The sequence below is a fragment of the Centroberyx gerrardi genome, chromosome 24 (genome assembly GCF_048128805.1).
Source record: "Centroberyx gerrardi isolate f3 chromosome 24, fCenGer3.hap1.cur.20231027, whole genome shotgun sequence".
Classification (NCBI taxonomy): domain Eukaryota; kingdom Metazoa; phylum Chordata; class Actinopteri; order Beryciformes; family Berycidae; genus Centroberyx; species Centroberyx gerrardi.
In genome coordinates this window covers 4,399,683-4,412,683 of record NC_136020.1, presented here as the reverse complement: position 1 = coordinate 4,412,683, position 13,001 = coordinate 4,399,683, and the positions used below count along the sequence as shown (strand labels likewise).

The following is a 13,001-nucleotide window of genomic DNA, read 5'->3' as shown; positions in this document are numbered from 1 at the left end:
TCAGCAGCTCTCGTTGGGCAGGAGTGGGAGCGGCAACTCCATCTCCTCTATCTGACACAGAGACACTGAAGAACCAAACCTAAACCCATAGCCAAACCTAAACCCAAACCCAGGGTAGAGAGGTTCAGTGAACGTGGAGTGGAAGGTATGGATGTGGATCAGTGTGTCAGAGGAGACTCTGTAGAAGGACAGAGTGCCAGCAGGCCAGTCCAGATACACCTCTACTCTGTCAGAGTCAGAGCAGGGGAGGGCACATATGTCTGTTCGTCTCTCATTGTGCCAGGCACTGTAACTATTATCAGAGCATAACAGACTCCAGGACTTGTCATTCCATCCAAGCCAGCGGTTGGCAGACCCTCCTTTCCTGATTCCTTTGAATGTCACTCCTATGTGAACCTCTCCTTTCCTCTCAACCTCCCAGTAACAGCGCCCAGTCAGACCATCTCTACACAGCAGCTGTAACCAGTAGTCAGATCTCTCTGGGTGATCAGGATATGGCTGCTCCTCTGTCACCAGTGTCACCTTTCTGTTGCCCTCAGACAGAGAGAGGTTTCTGTGTGCTGTGTTCGGGTCCAGTGTGAGTTCACAGGCATCTAATGGAGAGAACAAGACAATACAATTTTTATTTGTTTATTATTTGTTGATTTATTGACAGCTAACTGTCATTAACTGGAGGCCCATTTCCTTGAGGGTTTTGTTGAACATGTATGAAATGACACTAGAAAAGCTCAACTTACACCTTAAGGGCGCAGGTTTCAACCGACACTTTCCACCATGGTCAACACTGTGGAAGAGGTAGACACATAAGACACGTTGACAGAAATACAGATGAACATAACCACACACACACACACACACACACACACACACACACACACATACAGTGCATAATGTAACTGTAGAGTAACATAACCTACCTTAGAGTGTTGAGTCTCCAGTGTGGATCCTTCACTGAAGCAGACAGCAGCTTTACTCCTGAGTCTCCTGGATGATTGTAGCTCAGGTCCAACTCTCTCAGATGGGAGGGGTTGGAGCTCAGAGCCGTAGCCAGAGAAGCACTGCCTTCCTCTGTGACCAGACAGCCTGACAAGCTACAAACACACACACAGAACAGGTGTTTGATCAGTGGCCTACTGCAAAACAGACTCAATGACCAGCTTTGTGTTTTAATTTGGTCCAATTTGAGCATTCTCTACTCAATTACTCTATTTTAGGTTTCAACAACAGAGGTAGTCAATAGAGGAAATAATGAAATATTCTAATGTAAAGCAATTCACAAGTGGCGCCAAAGGTTAATATCACAATTGGTTTTAAGAATCATGAGCAGAGAGAATCCTTCACTGACAGTTTAAGTCATCTAAGCCAGGATTTAAATGGTTATCTGTTGAATGGGTTCAGGAACACTGACCTAAGAGTCTCCAGTCTACAGTGTGGACTCCCCAGTCCAGCAGAGAGCAGCTTCACTCCTGAATCCTGCAGGTCATTGTTACTCAGGTCCAGCTCCCTCAGACTAGAGGACCTGGAGCTGAGAACTGAGGCCAGAGCTTCACAGCTTCTCTCTGACAGCTTACAGCTGCTCAGCCTCAATGGAGATTTGCAGATATGAAAATGTTAGTCTCTTACATTTTAATGCCATTGTCTGTGTTTTTGGTCACTTTCATATTAGAATAGAGTTTACAGTTTACTTTGCATGGTGCTGTAGTTCACCAAGTTGAGCATATGTTTTATTCCCACTGGGGCCACCCATTCAAAAAATATATATTTACATGTGGTACTGTAAGTTGATTTGAATAAATCTCCACAAATGGCATATACTATGTTATACTTTACAAAAAGCCATAAACAAGAATAGTAAAACATATAAAGAGGATATAAAACAAATTTCAAAAGAAATAAACAATACAAATGCACAATAATTAAAACATGAAAAACAACACAAGATTCCCTCAAGGAGGGCACTCCACAGTATAGGGGCCCTGATGGCAAAAGTGTAATCACCTTTAGTCTTGACCTTAGACTGAGTGACAGTCTAAGCTCAAGGACCCAAAGATCTCAGTTTGCACTCTGGCTCATAGGAAACCAACTGCAATGTAACCAGGGACCAAACTTTCCATTCTTTAAATGTGCTCAGAGAAATCATAATATAAATTCTACATCAACTGGCTATGTTATGCAAATGCTAAAGTTGGGTATATTTGATGTCTTCATTTAGCACTAGTTAAATCATAGCTGCTCTATTATGAACAAGCTGGAGATGTGACAGTAAATTATGAGTGAGACAGGAAAAGAGCGAGGTGCTGTTGTGAATTAGTGTTGATGTTGCCCCGATATGGTCTACAACCAATTGCAAAAGCATTTTTGTTAAAAAGCTGCTGTGAACATAGCACCCGCTGCTGGACAGTTGAACAAGCTGTGAGACTAGCATTCTCATTCAGCCAATTAGAAAACTGAGATGTCAATGACTTGAGAGAGCCACCTTCCCATAGCTCTCAATAGCGTGTGTAAAATTAGCCCCTGTCTCTGTATGTCAGACAACTGGGCGAGATCCAGGTTTCACCAAGCTCTTCCCCAATGACTCCTCAAATTTGAGCGGGTCTTACAGACAAATCTATAGCAAACACCTCATATTCAGTAAATTAATACAATTCTCGCAGATATTTTTGACCTAGCATGTCTTGGAGACAACTCCATAAGCAAGTCCAGCTGTTGTAGCCTTTACTTGTCTAACAGACAACAACTAAGCAATTCATTTGTCTGCAAGATGCTGCAGACAACAACTAAGCAATCTGCAGCATCTTGCAGACAAATGAATTGCTTAGTTGTATTGCTTCAATACAGAATCTTTCATCGTGGTGAGATCAAGAGTGGCTCCAAAGCGTCAACAGTCCATGCCAAGACTTGAGCTTTGCGCTGGCCTGACAGGTGCCCAGCTTGCCATGGTACTCAAGAAGGAGCCTCCCAATCCATGACATCACCTACTGGACATCACCTACTGGATTCCACAATGATGATAACTTGACAATGGCAATTTGACTCGTGCATGTACAAGGTATTTTTCGGGACACGGGTGGTGGAGATAGAGGAGCTCACCGACAGTCGGGCCTGGCATTATGCGGAATCAGAAAATGACCCCAGTTGTTGGGAATCAAGGCCCTTGCTTCTTGTGGCAACTGCGGACATCTTGGCCAAAACAACCGGAAGAACCTACAACTGAGACAGAAGAGGAGCTGTGCAAGCCAACTTTCTGTGGACTTATAATCTTGAACACTGAGAAGCCTCTCCCAAATGCTATGAAATTTGACACATTGCAAGCGCTAGTTGAGGCCACAGCTACCACTCTACACGGGGCGGTTAACCAGGCTGATCGATCAGTTTTGGTCAGCTGAGCTCACCAAAACTGAGTCAAGCACCACGAGAGTTTCCCAGAGGAGCTTGCACTACCCAGATCAGGTAAACCAGTACCTTCCACTAGTCACCTGCTGACACTAGCACCTGAGTACAACAGACCTTCTCATCTAATTGTTATCAGCAGACGCCTCCGCAGATGTGACCTCCTTGATTCAGAGGTACTTCATAGTTCATTGTTCTTGATCCTGCTCACCCAGTTACCGGGCTGCTTATCAAGCACTTTGACAGCATGGTGTGTCAGCCAGGAGGCAGAGGCAGAGAAGCTATTCAGAAGTACCAGTATAGTTGCCTGGAGTGCTGCAAGTGGTGAAGCCGGCTATTCCAAAAATGGCTTGCCAAAATGGGCAGCAGAAATGAGAAGCTGTGGGCAGTATTGTTTCAATGCCTGACGACGTGAGCAGTTTACGTTGACCTCCTTTCCAGCAATTTCACAGAACTATGATCTATCAAATCAGCCCTACACACTACCATAGTTGCACAGACTGTGTCCGAAGAAGTGCTGAGGACTGTCCTGGTTGAAATGCGATGAAATCCAAAGGGTTCCTTAATGCAAAGCCACTAGGATATGTGTCTGTAACATTGCCGACCAGGATCCTATTACTCCTTACTGTGTACTTGTGGGGTGGCCAGATTCTTCACTCCAACAAGTGGTCAACCCAGAGTCGGAGTTGCTCACTTGTAGAATGTGGAGACACAGCCAGGCCCTAACTCACCAGTTCTGGCACCACTACATCCGCCATTACCTCCCTGCACTCCAAGCGATAGAAATGGCACAAAGACACAGCTGACCTTATCATAGGCATGATCATGATGATCATGGACCAGCAATCTTCATGGGCCCTTTGGCCAGTGGGGACGATCAACAAAGTCTTTCCTGGAGCAAATGTCAGGACTGCTGAGGTCAAAGTGAAAGACTGTACTTACTAGACACCCGTTGCTCAATTTATTCAGGTGCCAGCTGTTCTTGAGGACCTGACCTTAAAGAAACTACAAATCTGCACAGCATATTTGGGGTGGCTGTTAAAAAAGCCAGCTGCTGTGAACACAGCACCCTCTGCTTGACAGTTGAACAAGCTGTCAGACTATAATTGTATATGGCCTGACTCATTTCAGCCTATTAGAAAATTGAAATGTCACTGACTTTGGTCCCTTCTCATACTGAATTCTTGCATTCAGTGTAGTCTCCATTTTGTAGAGGCAGTTTAACATTGGTGTCTGAGCAATAATTTAATGTTTATCCTTCATTAACCATGTCTGTAAGGTTCCAGTGTTCTGTATGTGTGTCTAAGTGTAAGTGCTAAATGTTTAAAAGTTTATATTTCTTAAAGTGTTTTGGAGAATCCCAGTGTTGTTAAAGTCCCTTGTTAGCAATAGCAGCATTAGCCAAGGTCAAGGTCAAGCTTTCAGACCCTCGTGAAAATGGCATTGCTAACTGTGTAGTGTTTAACTCTCTTTCTTAATATATTCCTCTGTATAGAATCACATACACACACCTACCCATACCTACACTGTTGGAAATTGGATTGAGAGTGGTTGCTTTGCCTTTGAGACTTGAGAAATTAAAGCTGTTGGACTAGACATTCTCTGCATTCATTACAATCACAGAAATTATTAATAAATGGACTTGTACTCCTACATCTCTGACCTTCATTGTTGGGAGCAGTCAGCTTTCTCATCAGTGCAAATTACAGTGTAAACCAAACTTTCAGTAGGTGCAATAATCATGGATGACCTTGTCTCTTACCGTTTGCACATTTAGGAATACTGACCTCTTTCGAGTGAGATTGGTTTGAGCGCATGGGTTTTACTTTCGAGGAATGGGTCAAATCAATTGAGTGAATTGATCTTACCTAAGATTGTTCAGTCTACAATGTGGACTTTCCAGTCCAGCAGAGAGCAGCTGCACTCCTGAATCCTGCAGGCCATTGTTCAGGACTCAGGTCCAGCTCTCTCAGACTAGAGGACATGGAGGTGAGAACTGACGAAAACTCCTTACAGAATTTCTCTGTGAGCTTGTTTTGATTCAACCTGAGAAAATGGATACAGAAATGAATTTATACTTTAGGTATTTAGTTTTCCAGAGTGATTCACTGTCATTGAGCAGGAAGGGGTTCAATGAGTTACTCAAATACACTTGAACAGGTCACATTTGGTGTTTTGGAGATCAAACATGGCGATTTAACCCTGCCCACCTTTTTATAAGAATTAAAGGAACACAGCAGAAAAGAAGAACACAACACAATATTTTGTTCATCATACAGAGTTTATAGCATACAAAATGATTTAGTTTGATCAAAGCAGAAAAATGAACACAAACACTACAAAAAACAGAGCAGAGAAACAGCATCCAATGTTAGTTACAACATATTGTTACTAAAAGCATGATAATCTGACCTTACCTCAGAATCTCCAGTCTACAGTGTGGACTCCACAGACCAGCAGAGAGCAGCTTCACTCCTGAATCCTGCAGGTCGTTGTTACTCAGGTCCAGCTCTCTCAGACTAGAGGACCTGGAGCTGAGAACTGAGGCCAGAACTTCACAGCTTCTCTCTGACAGCTTACAGTCACTCAGCCTGAAAAAGCATTAGTGATAAAGACAAACAATAACTTTGAAAATGCTTCTATTTTATACCCTGTAATAAAGACAATATTAACATATTTAATCTATCTAGTTATCTGCACCTACAGAGATTTATTGGAGGCTTTGACCACTGGCAGCAGCCTCAGAAGACCCTCCTCTGAAGCAGAGTATTTCTTCAGGTCGAACATGTCCACAAGACCAGAGCCGACCACTGAGCAGGGGAGAGTTCATCTGTGGAGAGACTTCTTGATCCCAGGTACTGTTGGATCTCCTCCACTAGAGAATGATCATTCAGCTCATTCAGACAGTGGAACAGATTGATGCCTCTTTCTGGAGAGGGATTCTCCTTGATCTTCCTCTTGATGTACTGGACTGTTTCCTCATTGGTCTGTGAGCCACTTCCTGTCTGTTCCACTAGACCTCGTAGGGCAGTCTGATTGGTCTCCAGTGAAAGACCCAGTAGGAAGCGGAGGAACAAGTCCAGGTGTCCATTTGGACTCTGTAAGGCCTTGTCCGCTGCACTCTGGTAGAGGTGTTTTACATTATATATGTTTCTTAATAGTGTAGACCACCAGGGTATTGACTGTGGTTCTGACAGTAGATTGACACCAGTGTTGATGAATGACAGAAAGACATAAACAGCAGCCAGAAACTCCTGAATGCTCAGATGGACAAAGCAGAAGACCTTGTCCTGGTTCAGCCCACGCTCTTCTTTAAAGATCTGTGTGAACACTCCTGAGTACACTGAGGCTGCTCTGATATCAATGCCACACTCTGTCATGTCGGCTTCATAGAAGATCAGGTTGCCTTTCTCCAGCTGCTCAAAAGCCAGCTTTCCCAGAGATAGAATGATCTTCCTGGCTTCTGTATTCCAGAGTGGATCTGTCTCAGCTCTCCCATGATACTTGACATTCCCCTGTATGGACTGAATCACCAGGAAGTGGATGTACATCTCAGTCAGGGTCATGGGCATCTTTCCTCATCTGTTCTCAACACATGGTCCAGAACTGTAGCAGTGATCCAACAGAAGACTGGGATGTGGCATATGATGTGGAGGCTTCGTGACGTCTTGACATGGGAGATGATTCTGCTGGCCTGCTCCTCATCTCTGAATCTCTTCCTGAAGTACTCCACCTTCTGTGGGTCATTGAAGCCTCTCACCTCTGTCATCATGTCAACACACTCAGGAGGGATCTGACTGGGTGCTGCAGGTCGTGTGGTTATCCAGAGGCGAGCAGAGGGAAGCAGTTTCCCCTTGATGAGGTTTGTCAGCAGCACGTCCACTGAGGTTGACTCTGTCACATCAGTCAGGATCTCGTTTTTCTGAAAGTCTAGAGGAAGTCAGCACTCATCCAGACCGTCAAAGATAAACACAACCTGGAACTTGTCAAACCTGTACATTCCTGCTTCTTTGGTCTCAATAAAGAAGTGATGAAGAAGTTCCACTAAACTGTACTTTTTCCCTTTCAGCAAATTCAGCTCTCGGAAAGTAAACGGAAAAGTGAACTGTATATTGTGGTTGGTTCTGTCTTCAGCCCAGTCCAGAGTGAACTTCTGTGTTAAGACTGTTTTCCCAATTCCAGCCACTCCTGTTGTCATCAATGTTCTGATTGGTTTATCTCTTCCAGGTAAGGGTTTAAAGATGTCTTCACATTTGATTGGTGTTTCAGGTCTCACTGGTTTCCTGGATGCTGCTTCAATCTGTCTGACCTCATGTTCATTATTGACCTCTCCACTCCCTCCCTCTGTGATGTAGAGCTCTGTGTAGATCTGATTCAGAAGTGTTGGGTTTCCTGCTTTAGCAATCCCTTCAAATAAACACTGAAACTTCTCCTTCAGATTACATTTGAGTTCACGCTGGCACACTGCAGCAAGAGTTTCTGAATGAGAAATTAAAAAATAATATCAATGAGTGGATGTAACAGTAAATATGACAAATGTAAACAATTCCTGGTAAATGTATACATATCCCCCATGGGGATTGTGCTCATTTACCTTCCAATTTGGAATTGAATAGAGCTAAAATTTTAGAGATCAAATTTTGTGTCATTCAAGAAGAATTTTCAAAAACTCCAAAATGGCAGCAAAAAATAAACATTTTCCTACAATTTACCCTTTACAGCATGTTAAAACTGTTAATAGCCCAGTTGGTTCAGTGTGATAATCAGAAATGCCTCTCTGCTGCTCCTCCTCTGCTCTTCATCCTCACCGTCCACCAGCTCCCCATCCTCCCTCTGCCTCTCTAAGCATTCTGGGTAATCTGGATCCAGAACCCTCTGGAACCTCTTCAGCTCGTTCTTCACAAAAGTGACGATGTTCTGCTTAAGAAGCTGGAACACAATAATATATAAATTACACACACTCATTTTAAAAATCTATTTGTCACAGATTGAAAGCCCACTGTTCTGAATGTTAAAGTGAATATTATGACCAGAATGGTTGTTTTACATTTCATTTGTAGTTGAAGTGAAAGGTGTTGTACATTTACACACCATAAAAATGGAGGCCAGGTCTGTTTGATGCTCTTGAGCAGAATGACCACTGGGAACCTCTGACCTCTCCTAGTGGATTCTGTGGAGAAAACACAAAGCGTTAGATCTCCAGAGCCCCATTCCTTGTACGTTGCTTAATTTATCCAGGCTGATATGATGATAGCCAGTTCAAACTATCTCGCTAATCCTCATCTGGCTATCTCAGTTCCTCAGACGCAGGTGGCGGATTGATTTGTCAAACTTGATGTAGTTATCTTTACTACGCACTCCTGTTTTGAAGTAAAGGGATCAACAATCATATGATTGGCTGCATGGCTCAATGGCTTAAAGAGACAGCAACTTTTTACTGCAGATGAGCAAGAGTTACAGTAATAACTGAAGGCTGAGGAACATGTTATTTAAAAACATAACTATGAAATGAAACACTGCCAAAGCCTCTAAAATCAGACAGGAATTGTGGCAGAAAATTGCAGATAAATGTGTAAGAAGGCTATTTAGAATTATTTTGGTATGTTTGCAAGGTTTATGTATTTCAACTGCATGATAAATTTCCACTATATTCGACTGAGTAATTCTAACCTTAAGTTAGAAGTTAATTATCTTTCATGAAATTCACTCAAATAGAACTAAAATAGGTTGATTGAATAAATTCAAATGTATACAATTTGTGCTTATGATGCCAATATATTTCAAATGTATCAATTGATCAAAGTCTACATTATCTGGTTCCATAGATCCAATAACAGTCAGACACTTCAAACTATAACAAGTAACAAGTTAAATTTTAAGCTTGCTTCAAGGGAGAGAAAATTCCAGGCTTACGTCAAATTGTCAACAAACTTATCCAGTTAACTCAGTTATCCACGTACGAGGAACTGGGTCTTGATATCTATTCAACTAAATCAACAGAGTTTGAAGGGCCAGACCAAATCTATATCTCACGACTTGTTACTTCTGCTTTTTAGAGTCTGAGAACAACCAAATCATCTATTTTTATCATCTAATTTAAATTCTTGCCTTTGCACAGTAGAGTGGTGTCCATTTTTGAAGTCAATAGGTTCCTCTCTAGAGCAGTCACTCTTCATGGACACACAGCTTGGTACAGAGGAGACTGGTCTCCCCTGCTGGATCCTGCTATCAACAAAGGATTGACAAAACAGGGTTGATGCTTGCAAAAAAAGGTTAGAGAAGCAGGCGTGTGAATATGTAGAGGCAGAGTGAATATGCAATGCTTTCCCCACTCTGTGCAACACCTATCAATGTGTCCTTTTGCAAGGGTGTTAACCCCAATTTGTTCTGGTAGAGCTGCTCAGTGGCCAACAGTAGAAGATTGTGGTTGGGTAGTGTGGATATGCATAACTGCATAAATGTGAAGCAGGGCAATGATGCAAAAGAGCCTGTATGCTAAGGAAAATCCTTCTTGGATAAATAATTGTAAAAAAAAAAAAAAGATATAATGTTATATGTTTTAATGCTAATACCAGCTTACTTCTTGTTAGATAAGTTTTGTTCTGCTTTAAAGTAAAGAGGGAAATCCATCGACCGGTCGCTCTTCATGGACACACAGCTGGGCACAGGGGAGTCCGGTCTCTCCTGCTGGACCAGGCTTCAACACAACAGAGACAGACCTTTTAATGTGAATAATGATGGTGCAATGATTTCTGCTGAGCTCTAAAATGGAGAACAGTCATGGACAGTTAGAGATCCTCATCTTACCTCTTAGCTTTGCTCTGGCTGTCATGCTCCCCAGTGGTTTTAGAGGGAGGGATCTCCTCCTCCTCTGACATATTCATATTAGAGCGCAGACCTTTAATGACACACACCCAATCATTACAATCATTACAACAAGGCTCCTATTAGAGGATATGTTATTTCACCTTCAGCCCTGGGACTGTGCAAAATGAGATTTTATGAAAGGAAGTATATCTCAGTACTGGCAGGTTGTAGAGGCATACTTGGTGTTTGAACAATGATTAAACTCACCACTTCTGCTTTGAAATGAGGAATGAGCAATCTAACTTGTGACCTTGTTGACTAAGAGGAAGATATGTAAAACATTCTCATACAACCTTCAGTTTGGCTTTGTTGGAAATTACACAGTTAACTCTAATGACTATTCAGACCTACAAACATTAAATATACATTTTAAAAAACTATCACCATCGTCATACACAAGCATATTATACAGTCATACGGTTATACATACAGTGTAATGCCATATAACGTCTTCCTCAAACATTGATAATGTTTAATGTTTTGTCTTTTTGTTTATGTGTGGGCTAAAAAAGAGAATGAACTTTGGGCTGAGTATTTTTGGTTATTTCTACTGAATGCTAACTGAAACATTCATGTAAATAAAATTTCAAAAGAATTCATGATTTGATTGTATTACACAATACCTGCTATACCAAAGACCTGTTTCTAAACCTTTATCATCAAAACTACTATCAAACTACCACCACTGTCTAACCACTAGTGTTGGGTAATTCACGAACGTTACGATTCTTTGAACGCCTCTTTTGTAGGAACTAAGGGAACCGAGTCTCACTGGATGTTGAGCCGTTCTTTGTTTGGCAAGTTTTACAGACATGTTATGCTATTTGTTTAAGTTGCCATCTCCTGCTGCAGGTGTTATGCCGAATTCTGCATGCCTGCCGGGAAAGGCATGCACCTCGCGGAAGCCGCTGTCCTAGTCGTATTACACTATTACAAGCCAACGAAAGGGGAAACTATCTCACATTTTAACGATTTGTGAGGAGAATTGCTCTTTTATAATATTAATTACCTCGCCAGGTCTGCATTTCTACCTGCCGGGAAATGCATCCCCCTCTTATCTCAGTCCAGGTGAGGGTCACCTGCATGAAATTCACTCTGTCAACCAAAAATAGCCCAAAATGTGTGCTGTAAAAAGGATTTGATTCTAGGGTCACCAGAATTCATAGTGTGGGTGGGCCTACAGAAAATCAGGTGGGCCCTCCAAGACGCTATAATTTATGAGCCAAAAAATTACACCACTACTTGCCTAAATTTGCCCCAGTTTATTATAAGCCATAGCATTACAGGCACCAAAACGAAAAAAAAAATGACAGCATCTCAACCTGGCAGGCTGCCCTCCTAACACAGACACACACACACACACTCCGCTGTCAGACACAAGAGCAGCATTAAATCATACTGTAGCCTATATATTCAGATGCAAAACACATGCGCCTATCAGACCCAACAGAATGGCATAACAGCCCGGCACAGCTGCCAAATAATCTCACACACACACCAGATGCAGACGTGGCATCGTAAAATACAATCAGCATACCCAATAACTCAAAAAAGCCCAATAAACAATTAGGCAATATTACATTCAGATAATGTAAACAGTTTAGGCCTACCTTGGTGATTACAGCAGGAGACGACGGGGCTTGGTGTGTAATGGTTAGCTTACAGCTGCGGTTACATGAGCGTTAGTTTTTTTTTTCATCATAATCAAACCGGATTTATACAAAACAGAGATTTAAAAACCAATACTAGAACATGTCTATCTTTAATACAGTATGCAAAGAAGTATAAGAAGGATTTAACATTAATGGCGGTTGATGCAGAAAAAGCTTTTGACCGAGTTGAATGGTCTTATCTGTATAAAGTGCTAGAGGTTTATGACTTTCCAGTGAAATGTATTAATATGGTAAAAACAATTTACAAATCACCAAAGGCACAAGTATATACAAATGGAATTCTTTCTGAACCCTTTCCCTTAAGTAGAGGCACAGCTCAAGGATGCCCTTTATCGCCCTCCCTGTTTGCATTAGCAATCGAACCATTGGCTCAAAAAATTAGACAGACAGAAAAAATAAGTGGCATTACAATTGGTAAGAAGGAATACAAACTTAGCAGCTATCAGGTTATAAAATGAATGAAGGAAAAACAGAATTAATGGTAATTGACAAAAGTATAAATAATTTGGAAAATTTAAAACAATTTAAAGTGCAAACAAGGAATATTAAATACCTTGGTTGCTATATTAGTGCAGATAAGTTACAGCTGTATAAAGACAATTTTCTCCCATTAATTAAAGACCTTAAGCAAGACATTGAAAAGTGGTCTGATTTGAAGATTAATTTAATAGGTAGAATAAACCTGTTCAAGATGATGTGGCTGCCAAAATTTCTATACATATTTCAGACAATTTCTATTACCCCACCAAAATCTTTTTTTAAAGAAGTGAACTCACTTATTTCTTCGTTTATTTGGTCTAATAAAGCTCACAGATTAAGGAGAAAATTATTGCATTATCCTCGAGAGGAGGGAGGCCTAAACCTTCCTAATTTGGAGCTTTATCATAACGCAGCTCAAATGTTTTATATCGACCATATAATTAACAATACAAATGAAGAACCGTGGATAGATATTGAAAATCATCAGCTACAGCCTAATAGTTTTCTTCTAGCTCTTTTCTCCAAGCAAAAAATCAAAACAGTAAATTTTGTAATTAATAGTACATTAAATGCTTGGAAAAAAAATAAAAA

General features: G+C 41.4%; 1 protein-coding gene across 1 annotated transcript; it reads right to left on the bottom strand.

Annotated features, from left to right (window-relative positions):
• LOC139908318 (NACHT, LRR and PYD domains-containing protein 14-like) lies at window positions 1–6,495 on the bottom strand. Its single transcript, XM_078282233.1, has 5 exons — window positions 6,095–6,495; window positions 5,808–5,981; window positions 918–1,091; window positions 738–784; window positions 1–593 (listed from the first exon to the last, which is right to left on the bottom strand). Exons 1-5 carry the CDS (start codon window positions 6,175–6,177, stop codon window positions 1–3), a joined length of 1,071 nt encoding a protein of 356 aa, XP_078138359.1. The 5' UTR covers window positions 6,178–6,495.
• Between the last annotated feature and the right edge of the window lie 6,506 nt (window positions 6,496–13,001).